We start from the raw sequence: 15,906 nt of genomic DNA, 5'->3' as shown, positions 1-15,906 counted from the left end.
AAACCTGTGATACAGCAGGTTCCATTAAGTTACTGCTTAAATTGTCATGTTGGCACTTCGTGACATATAAGTGGGTTTTGGTAGTAGCTTGGGCACTCTGTCTCCAAAAGGTTCGCCATCACTGCACTAGATTATCATACACACATTTCATGCGCGAGTATTCACAGGCAGACGGAAGTGACGTCACTGCATTTTGGACTTCACTCACAAGAGTGGGCAAGAAAATATAGGGAGAGCCTGACTACTTCGGTGTTAAAGGGCATCCACCACCAGGATGAAGGACTGTATGCAAATAATAAACCTGAGGGGCTCCATAAATGTTAATTTGGCCTATAGCCTCTCAGGCTCATTTCCATGCAGTCTTTCATCTTGGATGTAGGTGTCCTTTAAGCTCCCGTCTCCATTAATTTATGCAGAGTATAATTAAAATTATTATTTTTTTGACATTCAGCAGCAACAGTGACAAATAACAAGTTTATCAATTTACAGCTTCTCAGATATTATATGAGACAGTAGTCTGGGTTACTATGCTGATAACGTTTTAAAGCTAGATTAAGTTATGACACTGGAAACTAACTTTCAACTTATTAATTTGCTATGGTAGCTGAAATATTGTCATTAAATTAAAAAAATAATTGTCCCTTTCTGTGTCCTCAGGAGTCCCAGCAGTTATTGTCTCCCTAACAATTGCAGGAACATACCCGAACCAAAACACCTATAACCGGAGGGAATTGTAGGTATAGAGAAAATGCTGAATCTTAGGCGCCTGAAACCATATTTTCTATATCAAGCACTCTTATCTTTAGTTTCTTTCCAACAGGTTATTCCGTGAGATTTGCCTCATATAATAAATGTAGGAACACAAATTCATCCAATACTGATCCTCATGCAATTACATGGGGTACAAGTCCAAGCACTAAATAAGAACTAATAAGTAAGAACAGGGGCGTAACTTGAGCATGTGCAGAGGTTGCGGTCGCACCAGGGCCCAAGAGGTTTAGGGGGCCCTTATGGTGTCACTTTCCCATATGAGAAGACTATTACTATACACCATACATTATAGTCGGGGGCCCGGCACAGACTTTGCATTGGTGCACATCAGCTTCTAGTTACGCCACTGAGTAAGAACTTGATATCACAGATAATAATAAAAAAAACGAACAACTGGATGACAGGTTCCCCACTGTGAGCTGCCTCAGGGGACCCTATAGAGAAGGCAGAATGGGTAATTACTGTATCTGTTTTCTCAGTTTCTTCTTACAGGATTGATCGCTCTGCAGAAATAGAGCTAGCGGCGTTATTGAATGTGTGATGTTGGTGATAAGAGCCTGAATTTGGGTCTATCTAGACTCACCATAGGCCAGCCAGTGACAACTATGACTACTAAGGCCTTGCGTACATGAACATTGTTTTGCTCTTATTTTAATGGCTAGCCCATGTACCCATATACAGGCAGTCCCCTACTTAAAGGAAACCTACCACTTGAAGTGGCAGGTTTCAGATGGAAATACCGGGCACCAGCTCAGGGTGAGCTGGTGCCGGAGCTTATTTTCGTTAGTGTTTTAAACCGCGGTATCGCGGTTTAAAACACTTTTTAAACTTTATAGGCGGCGCAGGGAGGTACGCGCTCGGCGCTTACCATGCGCGCGGCTCTCCTTCACTTCCTATGTAGCCGCGCGCATGGTCGCGCGCATGGTAAGCGCCGAGCGCATAACTCCCTGCGCCGGCTATAAAGTTTAAAAAGTGCCACTTCAAGTGGTAGGTTTCCTTTAAGCATAACCAACTTACAGACGACCCCTAGTTACAGACTGACCCCTAGTTACAGACTGACCCCTCTGCCCACTGTGACCTCTGGTGAAGCTCTCTGGATGTTACTGTAGTCCCAGACTGCAATGATCAGCTGTAAAGTGTCTGTAATGAAGCTTTAATGATAATCCTTGGTCCCATTACAGCAAAAAATTTTGAAACTCCAATTGTCACTGGGGCAAAAAAATATTTTTGTCTAGATCTACAATGATAAAATATACAGTTTCGACTTACATACAAATTTAACTTAAGAACAAACCTATGGACCCTATCTTTTATGTGACCCGGGGACTGCCTGTATATAATTCAATGACCCAGTTTATCAGCCGAAGCCGAGCCGGACAACTCAGAGCAATTCGGACTTTTCTACGGTCATTGACGTGTAAGCGGATCTCACACCCCAATGACACGTGAGCCTGTTGTTTGCGGCCCCATATTGCGCACCTTCACAGCAGCTTGAGCTGGATATATAAAGCGATAAGCCATATATAAATGTGCCAGAAAGTCTTGAATGCTGGTAGACCGTTAGCCGAATCTAATGAAATGATTGTTTTGTAATTATTTTTACAACATTTTGATAGTCATCGTCGATTTTGCTTGTATACAGCTGCTGGCTTCTCGCTGAAGATGAAGAAAACAAGTTTGACTTTTCTAAGCCGATGCTGTGGTCTTTTCTCCTACCTGTGGGCATGATCCTTATAGCAAATATATGCATTGTTATTGGAGTCGTGTACACAATTTGGAAAAAAAAGGAAATAGAAAGGTAACTGGGGGTAAGAAATTTCTACTGCTGTCCCCTTTGGATCAGAGCTTATTCACATACTGGAAACCCAAAAATCTCACTCATAACAGAGAAACTATTAAATATTAGAATAACACCACATGTACACACAAGGCACAGCATTATCTGATCTGTGGGGGGCTGGCACTCGTCTAGGCATGGATCAATTACAGCCAATAGACTTGAAAAGCAGCTGAGTTAAAGATTTTGTAATATTCATTCATTTTTGTGTGTTTTGTACTTAGCACAAGAAGACTCTTTTTTAAAGAAGACGTTGATCACATTCTCAGTTGTTTCTCTATTGGGAATCACTTGGATAATAGGATATTTGATGCTCATAGAGACGGACGATAATACTTATCTGGTTTTCAGCTTCATTTTCTGCATATGCTGCTCATCTCAGGTAATAACTTTTAAGTCTAAGGTTTCTACAAGAGGACCATGTTGTATAAGTATATAGTAATTTTAGATGGCATGTATTTGTCATTATTTAATGAATGGGGTCTCAATATACACTTCAGGGCCGTAACTTCAGTGGTAGCAGCCATAGCAGCTGCTATGGGGCCCTCAGAGTCTGGGGGCCCCGACATCTGACCTGACACACAAAAGAATGGAGGATGTGCACCATTATATACATATTATACTACACATTGTAGTGCACATCTTTCACAGTACACAGCATGAATTGGCAGCTCAAATAAGAAATGTTGGGGTAAAGGAGAGCAGGACTACGGATCTTTCATCTATAATTCCTGCCATGTACTTCACCCATGTGGTCAGCAGATACTGGGCATATCTGTATAAGTGTTTGAATGTATCAGTGCATAAATGTGTGCAAGAGTGTGTAAATGTGTGATTATACAAATATGTATATTTTCTGAGGGGGCCCCAAGCAGAATTTTGCTATGGGGCCATGCCTCTCCTAGTTATGTCCCTGAAACACATTGCAACTATCCTGAGGATTGGGCGGCAATGCCAGTTTTTCATTTGCATACCCTACAGTATACTCATATAATGAAAAAAGTATCATGCAGGTATGATCATTTATCTAATTTTTGGGCCGCACGGTGGCTTGGTGGTTAGCATTACAGCCTTGCAGAGCTGGGAACCTGGGTTCAAGTCCCAGGGTCAACATCTGCAAAGAGTTTGTATGTTCTCTCTGGGTATCCTCCGGGTCCTCCGGTTTACTCCCACACTTCAAAACATACTGGTAGGTTGAAAAAAAAAAAGAAAAATATCCACTCTATTCACACTGGTAGGTTGATTAGATTGTGAGCCCCCATGGGGACAGGGATTGATTTGGCAAACTCTGTGCAGCGCTATATCAATAAAGGAATTATTATTATTATTCTTTATAACCCAGTGGGGGAGGCCACTAACCTGTGCTGTTCTTGACTTGTTCTCTGCTTTTTTCTCTTATAACCTCTGTTTGTGGATCTGGGATTACTGCAGGGAGCCATAAGGTGATAGCTCAGACACTGGTGTTGCTTCTTCAATGAATGTATAACAACAAATATAGGAATAATACTGGCAAGGACATCAGGGTTGAATGAGATGATAATTTTGCTCAGCTACATGAAGTGATCATGAGGTCCGGAAGTAGAGGAATCCATCTTGGAGCGATTGATTGGTTGATTGATCCACAGGTTTATTCACTGATATCCAATTATCTATATTGTGTGCAATAGCAACAGCACTAAGGTGTCAATTAGGGAGTCATCAAGTTTTAAAAGGATTCTACTCATTCCCCATGAAGTATTTATATATATTTAGGCCAACAAACGCTTTAGACTTTACAACTTCATTGGAGATGAACTGATAACAGGACAATCTCCTCATGGAAGTCCCTGTAGTCAGCAGTTATGGAAGAGGGAAAGAGCTGCACTACACATCTGTGCATCTCAGCATAATATGAGGAGGGGACCTGAAAAGATGAATAAACATGTCATATACATAAATCGGGGGGGGGGCCTTGAAGAAACAATCCTGTAAGTCATCATCTTTCCACTTGTGTGGTCCAGTCTTTATATTCCCCCGATTGTACAGAACTTTCGCTAATGCTCTGATTTTTTTCTCTTTTATGCTCAGGGTGTTCAAATCTTTGTATTTTACACTTTACGATCTCCCATATTCCTGAAGAAACTGGTTGTTGTCTTTCGCAAGTTTAGGGCATGCAAGATATATCTGCATTCTCAGACCTATCGGGTAACCAGGATGCGAGAGCGGACAAAACGAAACCATGAGAAATTCAGGATTTTGTCCGAATCAAATGCAGAATTATTTTCTGATGACACGGAGAGCATAGAATAAAAGTAGTTTTAAAAATAATTTCTTTTATGATTATCTTATTACTGTCTTATATTTTGTACTCAAGTCATGAATGTAATTTAAGTCATTAAAAATATCGTTTTAGCAGCTGTGAATTCTAAATGCCTACATCCATGTGGTGACAAGTGATGATAGAAAAGTCTTGTAATGATGGCAAAAAAAGCTGTTATATCTATCAGCAACAGAAAAGGAAGAAAAGTATTGCCCCAGAAAAGGCTCTGTAAATGATGAAATAATTACAACGTAATTAATTTCAGACAGACAGAACACTACACATGGTTAAAAACATCTAAAACATACAATATACATACAAAACACACAGTGACCACAGTGTAGGTCAACTGTGTAACACCACCTGTGCAATCACAAGGTCCCTCCTTTAAAGGTTCATTTTGGGGGACACAATGGGGCTCATTTACTAAGGGTAACGCACTTTGGAATACCCGACGATGTGAGCCGCAATTAGAAAGGGTTTTTGTCGCACGCGATCGGATTTTGGCACATCAGTGCCGGCTTTCATGCAACACAAATCGGGGCGTGCCATCAGACGATCCAACGGATTCGGACAACGCACGGGATTTAACAAAGCAATTCGTGTCGCAAGACACGCACTTGCAAACACCGGGAAGAAGAAGGTGAACTCCGGCGGATCTCAGTGGGGGAAGCGACACATGCAGCTTTCATAGCGATTTCATATTGCACTCACGTGATGCAGTTAGGCAGTTTTCTTGGTCGAGAGACTGCTATCGACATCCTAGGTCATTCTGTTTCTTTTGTCTTTTGAAAACTTGTTCAAGTCTGCTCCCCGATATGAACAAGTGATCTTTTGCTAAAGAATCAACCTTATAACACACTGAGCTCTCAGGGCATGTGAGAACAGGTTGTAATTTGTAGTATACAAGAAGAAAAAGATTGTTTCACCACCAGGAGAAAACCGTAATAATGCAATTACATGTAAAGAACCTGGACAACTGATCATACAGTCATGGCCATAAGTTTTGAGAATGACACAAATATTATATTTTCACATGATCTGTTGCCCTCTGGTTTTTATGTGTGTTTGTCAGATGTTTTTATCACATACAGAAATACAAGTGCAATCATATTATGAGTAACAAAAGCTTTTATTGACAGTTAGAAGGAGTTACTGCAGCAAGTCAATATCTGCAGTGTTGCCCCTTCTTCTTCAGGACCTCTGCAATTCTCCCTGGCAGCTCTCAATCAACTTCTAGACCAAATCCTGACTGATAGCCGTCCATTCCTGCACAATCAATGCTTGCATTTTGTCACAATTTGTTGGTTTTTGTTTGTCCACCCGTCTCTTGATGATTGACCACAAGTTCTCAATGGGATTAAGATCTGGGGAGTTTCCAGGCCATGGACCCAAAATCTCTATGTTTTGTTCCCTTTGCCATTTAGTTATCACCTTTGCTTTATGGCAAGGTGCTCCATCATGCTGGAAAATGCATTGCTGATCACCAAACTGCTCTTGGATGGTTGGTAGAAGTTGCTCTTGGAGGACATTCTGGTGCGATTCTTTATTCATGGATGTGTTTTTAGGTAAGACTGTGAGAGAGCAGATTCCCTTGTCTGAGAAGCCGCCCCACACGTGAATGGTTGCAGGATGCTTTACAGTTGGCATGAGACAAGACTGGTGGTATCGCTCGCCTTCTCTTCTCTGAACAAGCTGTTTTCCAGATGTTCCAAACAATTGGAAAGGGGATTCATCAGAGAAAATTACTTCACCCCAGTCCTCAGCAGTCCATTCCCTGTACCTTTTGTAGAATATCAGTCTGTCCCTGATGTTTTTTCTGGAGAGAAGTGGCTTCTTTGCTGCCCTCCTTGACACCAGGCCTTTCTCCAAGAGTCTCCGCAGTCTCACAGTGCGTGCAGATGCCTCACACCTGCCTGCTGCCATTCCTGAGCAAGCTCTGCACTGCTGGTAGCCCAATCTCGAAGCTGAAACACTTTTAAGAGACGGTCCTGGCGCTTGCTGGTCCTTCTTGGGCGCCCTGGAGCCTTTTTGGCAACAATGGAACCTCTCTCCTTGAATTCCTTGATGATGCGATTGTTGACTGTTGAGCAATCTTTCTCGCTGCGATACTCTTCCCTGTTAGGCCAGTTTTGTGCAGTGTAATAATGACTGCACGTGTTTCTTTAGAGATAACCATGGTTAACAGAAGAGAAACAATGATGCCAAGCACCAGCCTCCTTTTAAAGTGTCCAGGGGGGTGATTCTTACTTAATCATGACAAATTGATCTCCAGCCCTGTCCTCATCAACACCCACACCTGTGTTACTGGAGCAATCACTGAAACGATGTTAGCTGCTCCTTTTAAGGCAGGCCTGCAATGAAGTTGAAATGTGTTTTTGGGGAAAAAGTTCATTTTCTAGGCAAATTTTGACTTTGCAATGAATTGCTGTTAAGCTGATCACTGTGTACAACATTCTGGAGTATATGCAAATTGCCATTATAAAACCTGATGCAGTAGACTTTGTAAAAATTCACATTTGTATCATTCACAAAACTTTTGGCCATAACTGTATACTAAATTGGGGGGGGGGGGGAATGATGATGGCCTCATGTTTAAAACTGTAGAGGGTGGTGAGATATGGAGATATGGAGACTGAAAACCAACAGTATAAAACATTGTTACCCTTTGCTTATCAGTGTAAATCATACAATGTCCAGAAGAAACAAGAGCCTTATGGTGGTGGCACACGTGCCGTTTTGTCGGGAACGAGCCGCCGGTGTTTTGCATTAAATTAATGCAAAACACCGGCGGCTTGTTCCCGATGGCAGGTGTTACCATAGAATTGCCGATGCGATCGGGCCGCGGCCCGTCCTGGTGGGTGCGGCTTTGTCTGCGTTCGCGTTTGCAAACGGAGACAAAACCGCACGTCTGCTATCACCCTAAGGCAGTTGCCCAATTTGTCACCCCAACTACCTTATGAGACCCCTTTAGGCTTCTGTATAAGTGCTTGTTCACATCCAGCACCTCCTGATTCCTAAAATATAAATCTGTCTGTTATAAAGCGATAAATCTATAATGGCAGCAGTTTCCTGATGTCACATTTGGGAGGTAAAACAAACGATTATAAATCTCTGCCCCTCATATGAGAAATCACTTGTAGTGTAAAGTTCTCTCTGTTCCTTCCCTGACAATAAAACTGAAGGCGTTGTGTGTCGGAGCCATCATCCACCTCAGGTTTGTGTAGAGCCGGTACTGTATAGACAATTTAGGTCAGCCTGTAACCTTCATGCTTGTATGAGTTTATCCCAGCAAGAAATCCAGCCTCGCAGGTACTTGGTACATAATGATATGTGGCAGTCGCTCTGGGTGTGGTAACTTCAACAATGCAGAACGCTTCTGCCCGTAAGCTTTCACTACCATTGTGAGACAGTGCCGTGTATTAGAAAGACAAGACAAGGAAAAGGAAAAGGAAAAATACAGTCTTCTGTAGCAGAGCAGGTGAAAATAAAGTGGTTGGAAAAATGAGGAAGTTTTATTTTTTTTGTGTGGAGTCAAGAAGTTTCATAAATGGCAATAAGATTTGTTAAAGTGGAATTAACATATAAAAACATATCTTACAACTTTTTTCCCTAAACCATGTCCAATTGTCCCACCCTTGTTTCACCCCCAAACAAAGTATAATATTGTCCTTATTGCCACATAATATAATGCTCCCTTTCCTGTGGCCAACACCCTATGGACCCCAATAATAAACCATAATGAAACTCAGCAACATATACATTTATCGTTCCTCCACTTTTATTGTGGCCTCCTGTCCCCCCATCCTCCTAATATTGTGGCCCCCTGTCTTATGAAACAAATAAAAACTTTAGTTACCTTTCCTAGTTCCCTGCAGTCCTGCCTCCTCATCTTTGGGCTTCTGAGATGACTCATAGGAGGGTGCGAGGCCGGGCAGGGGAGATACTACCTCCACACATCGCTGCTGTAGAGCAGAGTAAGATGTGTGGAGGCAGCAGGAGCTGATCCCGCCTTCTGTGCAGTTCCCGGGTTAGTGGTGGCCCCAACACTATGTTTGGACCTCCAGGCACCATTGAAGTGTCACTATGTGTTGCTTCTCTCCGGAAGGGATGGTATGTGTTGGGGTGCACCCCAATGGGAAATAAGTCCCTGGTCACATGATAGGAGCCCAGGGTCTATGGAAGAGGATCCCTGTCTCAGCTTCTTCTTCTTCTTCTTTTACTCAGGTAGTGTTTTCCCATAGACTTATATTGAATCCCCATAATATTCTAGGGTTTTGAAGTGTAAACAATTTTCCAGACAGCACCCGTCATTCTAATGGTCAAGCTCTCTGCTCGTATGGTAAACAAGTCTGTTTTTCTTCTGCGAAACAACGTCTGCTATAGATGGAAAATGACTGACTTCTCTGACAGAAAAGCAGAAATCAGAAATGTCTCTTAATGTTTATTAACCCTTTCTACTAGTCTATAAAGAAACAGTAAAAATTAACAGATACAACAAAACACTTTAGATTTATGCAAGTTAACGGTTTATGTAAAAATAAAGTAAGAAATGCATAGGGGAAATATTTAAATATCCACAAATGTCCAAAGTTCAACGCTCCTCTGTTACAGAAAACTACATCTGCTCTGACCCAGAAGCTGCTCTAGTTTGTAAGGACTGGGACCAGGAGGGGTCACAGCCCGGGACAATCTCCCAACAGCCCAGGATGGACAACTCCAAAAAAAATGGGACTGTCCCACTGAATGCGGGATGGTTGGGAGATATGGGGGAAGTGTCATCAGTAGAAGACAGGCGCTTTAATAATGATATCCTGTAGAGACAAACCTTTAAAGGTGTTTGTCCCCTAAGGCACCACCATAGTGTTATAGTGCATCATAGTTTTATCACCATGCACCTCTATATACTGACTGTCGTAAAGGACAGTGGGACAAATGAGGTTTCAGAGTTGGGGACAACTTAAGCCTTTTGCCCATAAGCGAGTACATGGTGTCAGAAGATCCCTTCAGCGCATGGAGTAGCTATCACTGACTGACTGCGATCACTCATGGGCATGAGGCTATAGATATCACTGGGGGGGATAGAAGCCGAGACCCCCAGCAACTAAGGCTGCATTCACACACATGTAAGGGGGACATATATACGTCCCGCATACACTTCTATGGGCTCATGGCCCTGTACGGGAGCGGTACGGTGCATCACACGTGCGGCACCGTGTTATGATGCCGTGCGCCATATGTTCCTATGGAGAGGGGCCGGGGTGAGCAGCGCTCATCCCCTGCTCCTCTCCGCAGCACCGATGTATGCCCGCCGTACCCACTGGACCAACATGGATGATGATGTAAGCTGACACCTGGGACCGGAATCTAATTGGCACCCGGTTTTCACCAGAGCCCGCCGCAAAGTGGGTTGGACTTGGGTACAGAGACGTTAGGCAGATTCGTAGGAGAATCTCCCCAGAGATCAGAACGTAGTCAAGCAAGGGCGGGTAATTGAGAGCTGCACTGGTGAGCCTGCGACCCGAGATATGGGTGAGTCGCGGGAGCACCCATGACCCCCTGTGACAGTGAGACCAATTAAATCTGACAACAGATCTTAGATTGGATATATTGTCCAATTAAAGATTTCTGAGTTTCTCCCTTTAATGTATTAAAACAGAACAAAACCTATATAAACTTGGTGGCACTTTCATTGTACCAACAAAAAGAATAAAGGGGTAGGTGGCCTGCACAATGAAACCCATAATTATGAAGCCTGTACGCAAATGTGTTTCTTTTATGAATTGTACCTCATTTGGATTTTTCACCAGTTCCAAAATACACTGCATGGAATATTAAATACCAACACTAGTAAGTAAAATTTGTAAAGTAAAAAAAAAAAGCCCTCATGCGGCTTTGTAAAAATCAGACAATTATGGCGTTTGGAAGAATGAAATCTTAAAAACTGAAAGTGTGAAACTGGAGAGGTTATAGGTCACGGTATAGACCAATTTCCTCCTGATCACCACCTGACGCTGGGTTCATAATCAACAGCCCAGATAAGACCAATAGAAATGATAACTACCCCCAGAGCAGATAAATATATAAAAAGGCATACAAGCCTAAAAATAAACATCTTCAACTCACAAAGAAAAGGTGACTATTCAGCTTCTCTAAATGACCAATGAGGACAACAACAGTATAAAGAGCTTCCCAGACACACGCCCAGAAGTCTTGAGTAAGTTTTTTATCTTACTCTAATGCTCGATTGAGTTTATCACAGTAAAGCTACCCACCGTTTGAGATTTTTCTAGTGTAAAATATTTATTACAACGTTTTATGATATTATCTTCTACTATTGTACATTGAAACCTGAATAAAATCACAAGTACAGGTTTTTTTTAACAAATTCATATTTAAAAGAGAATTTCTGCAAGGACTGTGTAAATCCTGTGTTACCAAAGAGTGACCAGTAGATGGCAGCATTGAAACACGAGGCCTACAAATAACATTATGTAAGTCCAACCCTGAAAACTTTCTTCTCTACAACTTCTTATTCTTATCATATTGTTACTGTTTATAGTTACAATGAGGAACACAATCACCATCTTTTCTATTTTAAGGAATAAAATATAAAACGGTGCTAAAAGCAGGATTTACAGTCATGATTACAGCGTATACGTCTATTGTTTTACTAACAATGGGGAAGATTTATTGGCCACTGGGCGTAAAGGGGGAAATGATGGCAGTCCGCTAGCAATTTTCCTGATTAAAGTGCCCCAATAATTCCATCAAACTGTAAAAAAAAATCTCTCATAGTCTTGAATAAGTCTACAAAAAGGGCTTCTCTGTATTATTCCAGAATTTGCGCTAATCTTGCCACTATTACGGCTCAGTACTTTTACTTCATTATTTCATTACATTTAGGCGGTATTTAGTCATATTGGGATTTTTTCACACTCATCATACAACACAAAGCCAATCTTCAGCTCTGGCTTCAGCTCTAGGCACTGTGACTGTGGTAATCTTATATTTGTTATTTGTTCCTTCTAAAAATAACTAACATTTATGCTATTGAGCCTGAAGGGTTCTGAGGGCGTTTCCAGAGCCCCTCAGTGCTGTAGCTTCACAGACTGCTACAATTAGCACAACAGGTCTCACCTAGAGATGAGCGAGAACTAAAATGCTTGAGTGCTCGTTATTGGAGACGAACTTTTCCCGAGGCTCGAGTGCTCATATTGAATAACGAATAGAGATGAGCGAGTATACTCGTCCGAGCTTGATGCCCATCCGAGTATTAAGGTACTCGAAACGGCTCGTTGCTCGGACGAGTATTTCCCCTACTCGAGATCGAGCATTTAATTAATACACAGTGAAGAACAGTGAAGAATAGAATAAAAACAGTGAACACAGGATCATTTAAGTGAAAAACACAGTGAAGAATAGATTGCAGATGTTCGGCACATCTGCTTACTTGTCGGGAGATACGCGCGGAACAAAATAGTATGTGAAGAACACAGGGAGCAGCACGGAGACCTCGGGGACGGAGCAGCACGGAGACATTGGGGGCGGAGCAGCACGGAGACATCGGGGGCGGAGCAGCACGGAGACATCGGGGGAGGAGCAGCACGGAGACATCGGGGGCGGAGCAGCACGGAGACCCCGGGGAGACTTCAGTGGAAGAAGAGGAGCGGATCCCAGGACAGCGTATCTCCCGACAAGTAAGCAGATGTGCAGAACATCTGCAATCTATTCTTCACTGTGTTTTTCACTTAAATGATCCTGTGTTCACTGTTTTTATTCTATTCTTCACTGTTCTTCACATCTGCTAACTTGTCGGGAGATAATATACGGGCAGAACAGTGAAGAATAGATTGTAGATGTTTGCATACATCTGCTAACTTATCAGAAGACATTCTTTTTCAATTAAATAACACATTTTATTCCTGAACCATGGTCCCTTTGAAAAATGCTCGGGTCTCCCATTGACTTCAATGGGGCTCGTTATTCGAGACGAGCACTCGAGCATCAGGAAAAGTTCGTCTCGAATAATGAGCACTCGAGCATTTTAGTGCTCGCTCATCTCTAATAACGAACCCCATTGAAGTCAATGGAAGACTCAAGCATTTTTCACTGAAAGAACACATTGAAAGAACACAGTGAAGAACACATTGCAGATGTTTCCGTACATCTGCTAACTTATCCGGAGACACGCCTGCAGAACGGTGTTCTTCACAATAGTATGTGAAGAACAATATGTGTGAAGAACTCATTGCAGATGTTTCCATACATCTGCAATGTGTTCTTCACATACAATTGTGAAGAACACCGTTCGGCACGCATGTCTTCGGATAAGTTAGCAGATATACGGAAACATCTGCAATGTGTTCTTCACTTAAATGATCCTGTGTTCTTCACTTTGTTTTCTTAACTAAATGCTCGATCTCGAGCAGGCGAAATACTCGTCCGAGCAACGAGCCGTTTCGAGTACTCTAATACTCGAACGAGCATCAAGCTCGGACGAGTATATTTGCTCATCTCTAGTCTCACCTTTCTGCCTGTGTTAATATAACAGCAGCAGGAAGTGCAGGGGGAGGGGTAACCTTCTCATTGTAAGAGCCCATGAAAAGACATCACTGAGGGGCTCAGGAAACACCCACCAGAGCCTTTCAGGTTCATTAGCATAATTGATTTTAAAAGGAAGGAGGCCATGAATAATAAATATAAGAAGATCACCACAAACAGTGCCTGGATCTATGAGGAAGTGCCCCTGGTATATCATGATGGTACAGGCAGTCCCCGGGTTACATACAAGATAGGGTCTGGAGGTTTGTTCTTAAGTTGAATTTGTATGTAAGTCGAAACTGTATATTTTATAATGGAAGTTTTAGACAATTTTTTTTCTTTTGCCCCAGTGACAATTGGAGTTTCAAAATTTTTGGTGTAATTGGACCAAGAATTATCAATAAAGCTTCAATACAGACATCTTACAGCTGATCATTGCAGTCTGGGACTATAGTAAAGCATCCAGAGAGCTTCACCAGAGGTCACATGGGGCAGAGGGGTCCGTCTGTAACTATGGGTTGTCTGTAAGTCGGGTGTCCTTAAGTAGGGGACCGCCTGTACTTCGTTTGAGTTCCAGCAGTACATTAACTGAACGTTGCCCACTCACAGACTAAATCCAGGTCATACAACCTGTAGCGAGCAATATCTAGGGACATTTCTCATCATGTTCCTCTTCTGAGCCGTGCACTGTTTATTTTCATGTCCTATATCACCTTCCATTCAAATGTAACCTCACAATATACGCCTTCCCCCGGCTTCATTTTAGGTCTCACAGCCAAGCGGTGAGTCATGCACCAATTGTCCTCAGCCGTTACATCTCACCATTCTGCAGCACACGCTCTATGTGCTCTTTCATATAGTTTATTACAGGGAATAGACGCATCTAATGGCTGGATTTTCATAAAAAGATATTTTAAAGATAACAGAAAAATGAGAATAAATTTGTAAAAGAAAAAAAAATTGTATTAATCTATAGCACTTTGGCAAAGGGAATTATCCAAAACGTTTTGTAACATGAACCTGACACTTATTTCTAGAGCAAAATTTATTCCATTGTGGTTTAGAGAGATCATATTTTTCTCCAGACACCATCTTGTTTAGCCAGAAGCCATATTGCCCACTGTCATCCATGTAATGATTCAGATAACACCATTTTGTGTAAATAGTTTTAAAATACTTAAAACTTTCCTTTCCCAGTCCCTGCACGATCCCTGAGGTGCGTTGTCTGACGAGGATGAAGTCTGTCGCGATTCGACAAGATTGTGCGCTCGAGATCCTGCATGTGTCGCTTCCCCGCTCAGGTCCGCCGGAGTTCACCTTCTTCTTCCCGGTGTATGTGAGTGTATTGTCTTGCGACACAATTTGAAATCCCGCTCTTAGTCCGAATCAATTGGGTTGTCTGATGGCCCTGCCCCCCGATTTTTGTCGCATGAAAGTCGCCACAATTGCGCCAAAATCTGATTGTGTGCGCCAAAAACACCTGTTAAATGCATCGCAAACCAGAAATAGTTGGGAAACCGGACGGTAATACCGTCTGTGGACCCGTAGTAAGTGTGCCCCTTTGTCCTTACTACTATTTTCCTTGTCTTTTCTGCAGCTCCTCTGCTTGAAGGTCATGTTTTGACTAAGTAGACAATCTTCACAAGGACATTTAGTGAAAATATTCTGTTTCCCTCAAGTCTAGTGTTTTTCCAGTAGAAACTGATCAAGAAGTTGATTTGGGAAAATAGTTTAAAGGGGAGGTTCTAGTATATTCAAGCTAACCTATAGCATTTCAGTATTTTATCCCCTTTTTACACCCCCTGCAAAGCTTTTTCTGTTTCTATATACATGACTGCCGCCTTGAAATAAAGGGTGTTTTGAGTGCAGTTTATTACTGAATGTGTTGTTCTCTGTGCTACATATGCCAGCGCTGGCGATCACCATAGAATTGTAGAAGGTTATTGAAGTCCTAGATAAAAATCACTAACATGCTGTACATTCAGTAAGGGGTTAACATACACTACTTTAAGACTAGAACAAGTGCAAGTACAAAAACTACAGAGATCTGAAACAAGTGGAAGGAGGACCCTGGCCATGAGGGCTCACAATGTATATGGAAGGGTAGATGGAGACATGAGGTGAGGGAGCAGAGCACTTATTGTGTGTTGTAGAGGTCAAGAGTATGGGAGAAATCCTGGATACGGCTGTGAGAAGAGCAGATGGTAATAGAGTTAAACTAAAGGTCCTGTGTGGGACACATGCCACCTACTTCTGATTCACATCCATGGACAAATCAAAGATCTCCTGGATCGAATTCCACCTAAATCGAATTGCTTCGCTCGACTCTGATCTTTGGTCCTAAACCTCAAGTGGATGAACTGGTATGGAGAAATCAGTGGTAAATAATTTGATATCTAGGTAAGAGATAAATACAGTAAATGAAGGACTCTACCTCTGCAAATACATACATGTC

General features: G+C 42.2%; 1 protein-coding gene across 2 annotated transcripts in view; it reads left to right on the top strand.

Moving 5' to 3' along the window:
• Positions 1–4,915, top strand: part of ADGRG7 (adhesion G protein-coupled receptor G7) — a 29,681-nt gene extending 24,766 nt beyond the window's left edge. For both annotated transcript variants that reach the window (XM_072133196.1, XM_072133195.1), the window contains exons 13-16: positions 658–733; positions 2,414–2,569; positions 2,833–2,990; positions 4,676–4,915. In XM_072133196.1, the coding sequence (XP_071989297.1) occupies positions 658–733; positions 2,414–2,569; positions 2,833–2,941 (341 nt within the window). In that variant the 3' untranslated portion in view covers positions 2,942–2,990; positions 4,676–4,915. The remainder of the gene's footprint in view (positions 1–657; positions 734–2,413; positions 2,570–2,832; positions 2,991–4,675) is intronic.
• Positions 4,916–15,906: the final 10,991 nt, after the last annotated feature.

Source organism: Engystomops pustulosus, chromosome 2 (genome assembly GCF_040894005.1).
Source record: "Engystomops pustulosus chromosome 2, aEngPut4.maternal, whole genome shotgun sequence".
NCBI lineage: Eukaryota > Metazoa > Chordata > Amphibia > Anura > Leptodactylidae > Engystomops > Engystomops pustulosus.
This window is presented reverse-complemented; position numbering and strand designations above follow the sequence as displayed.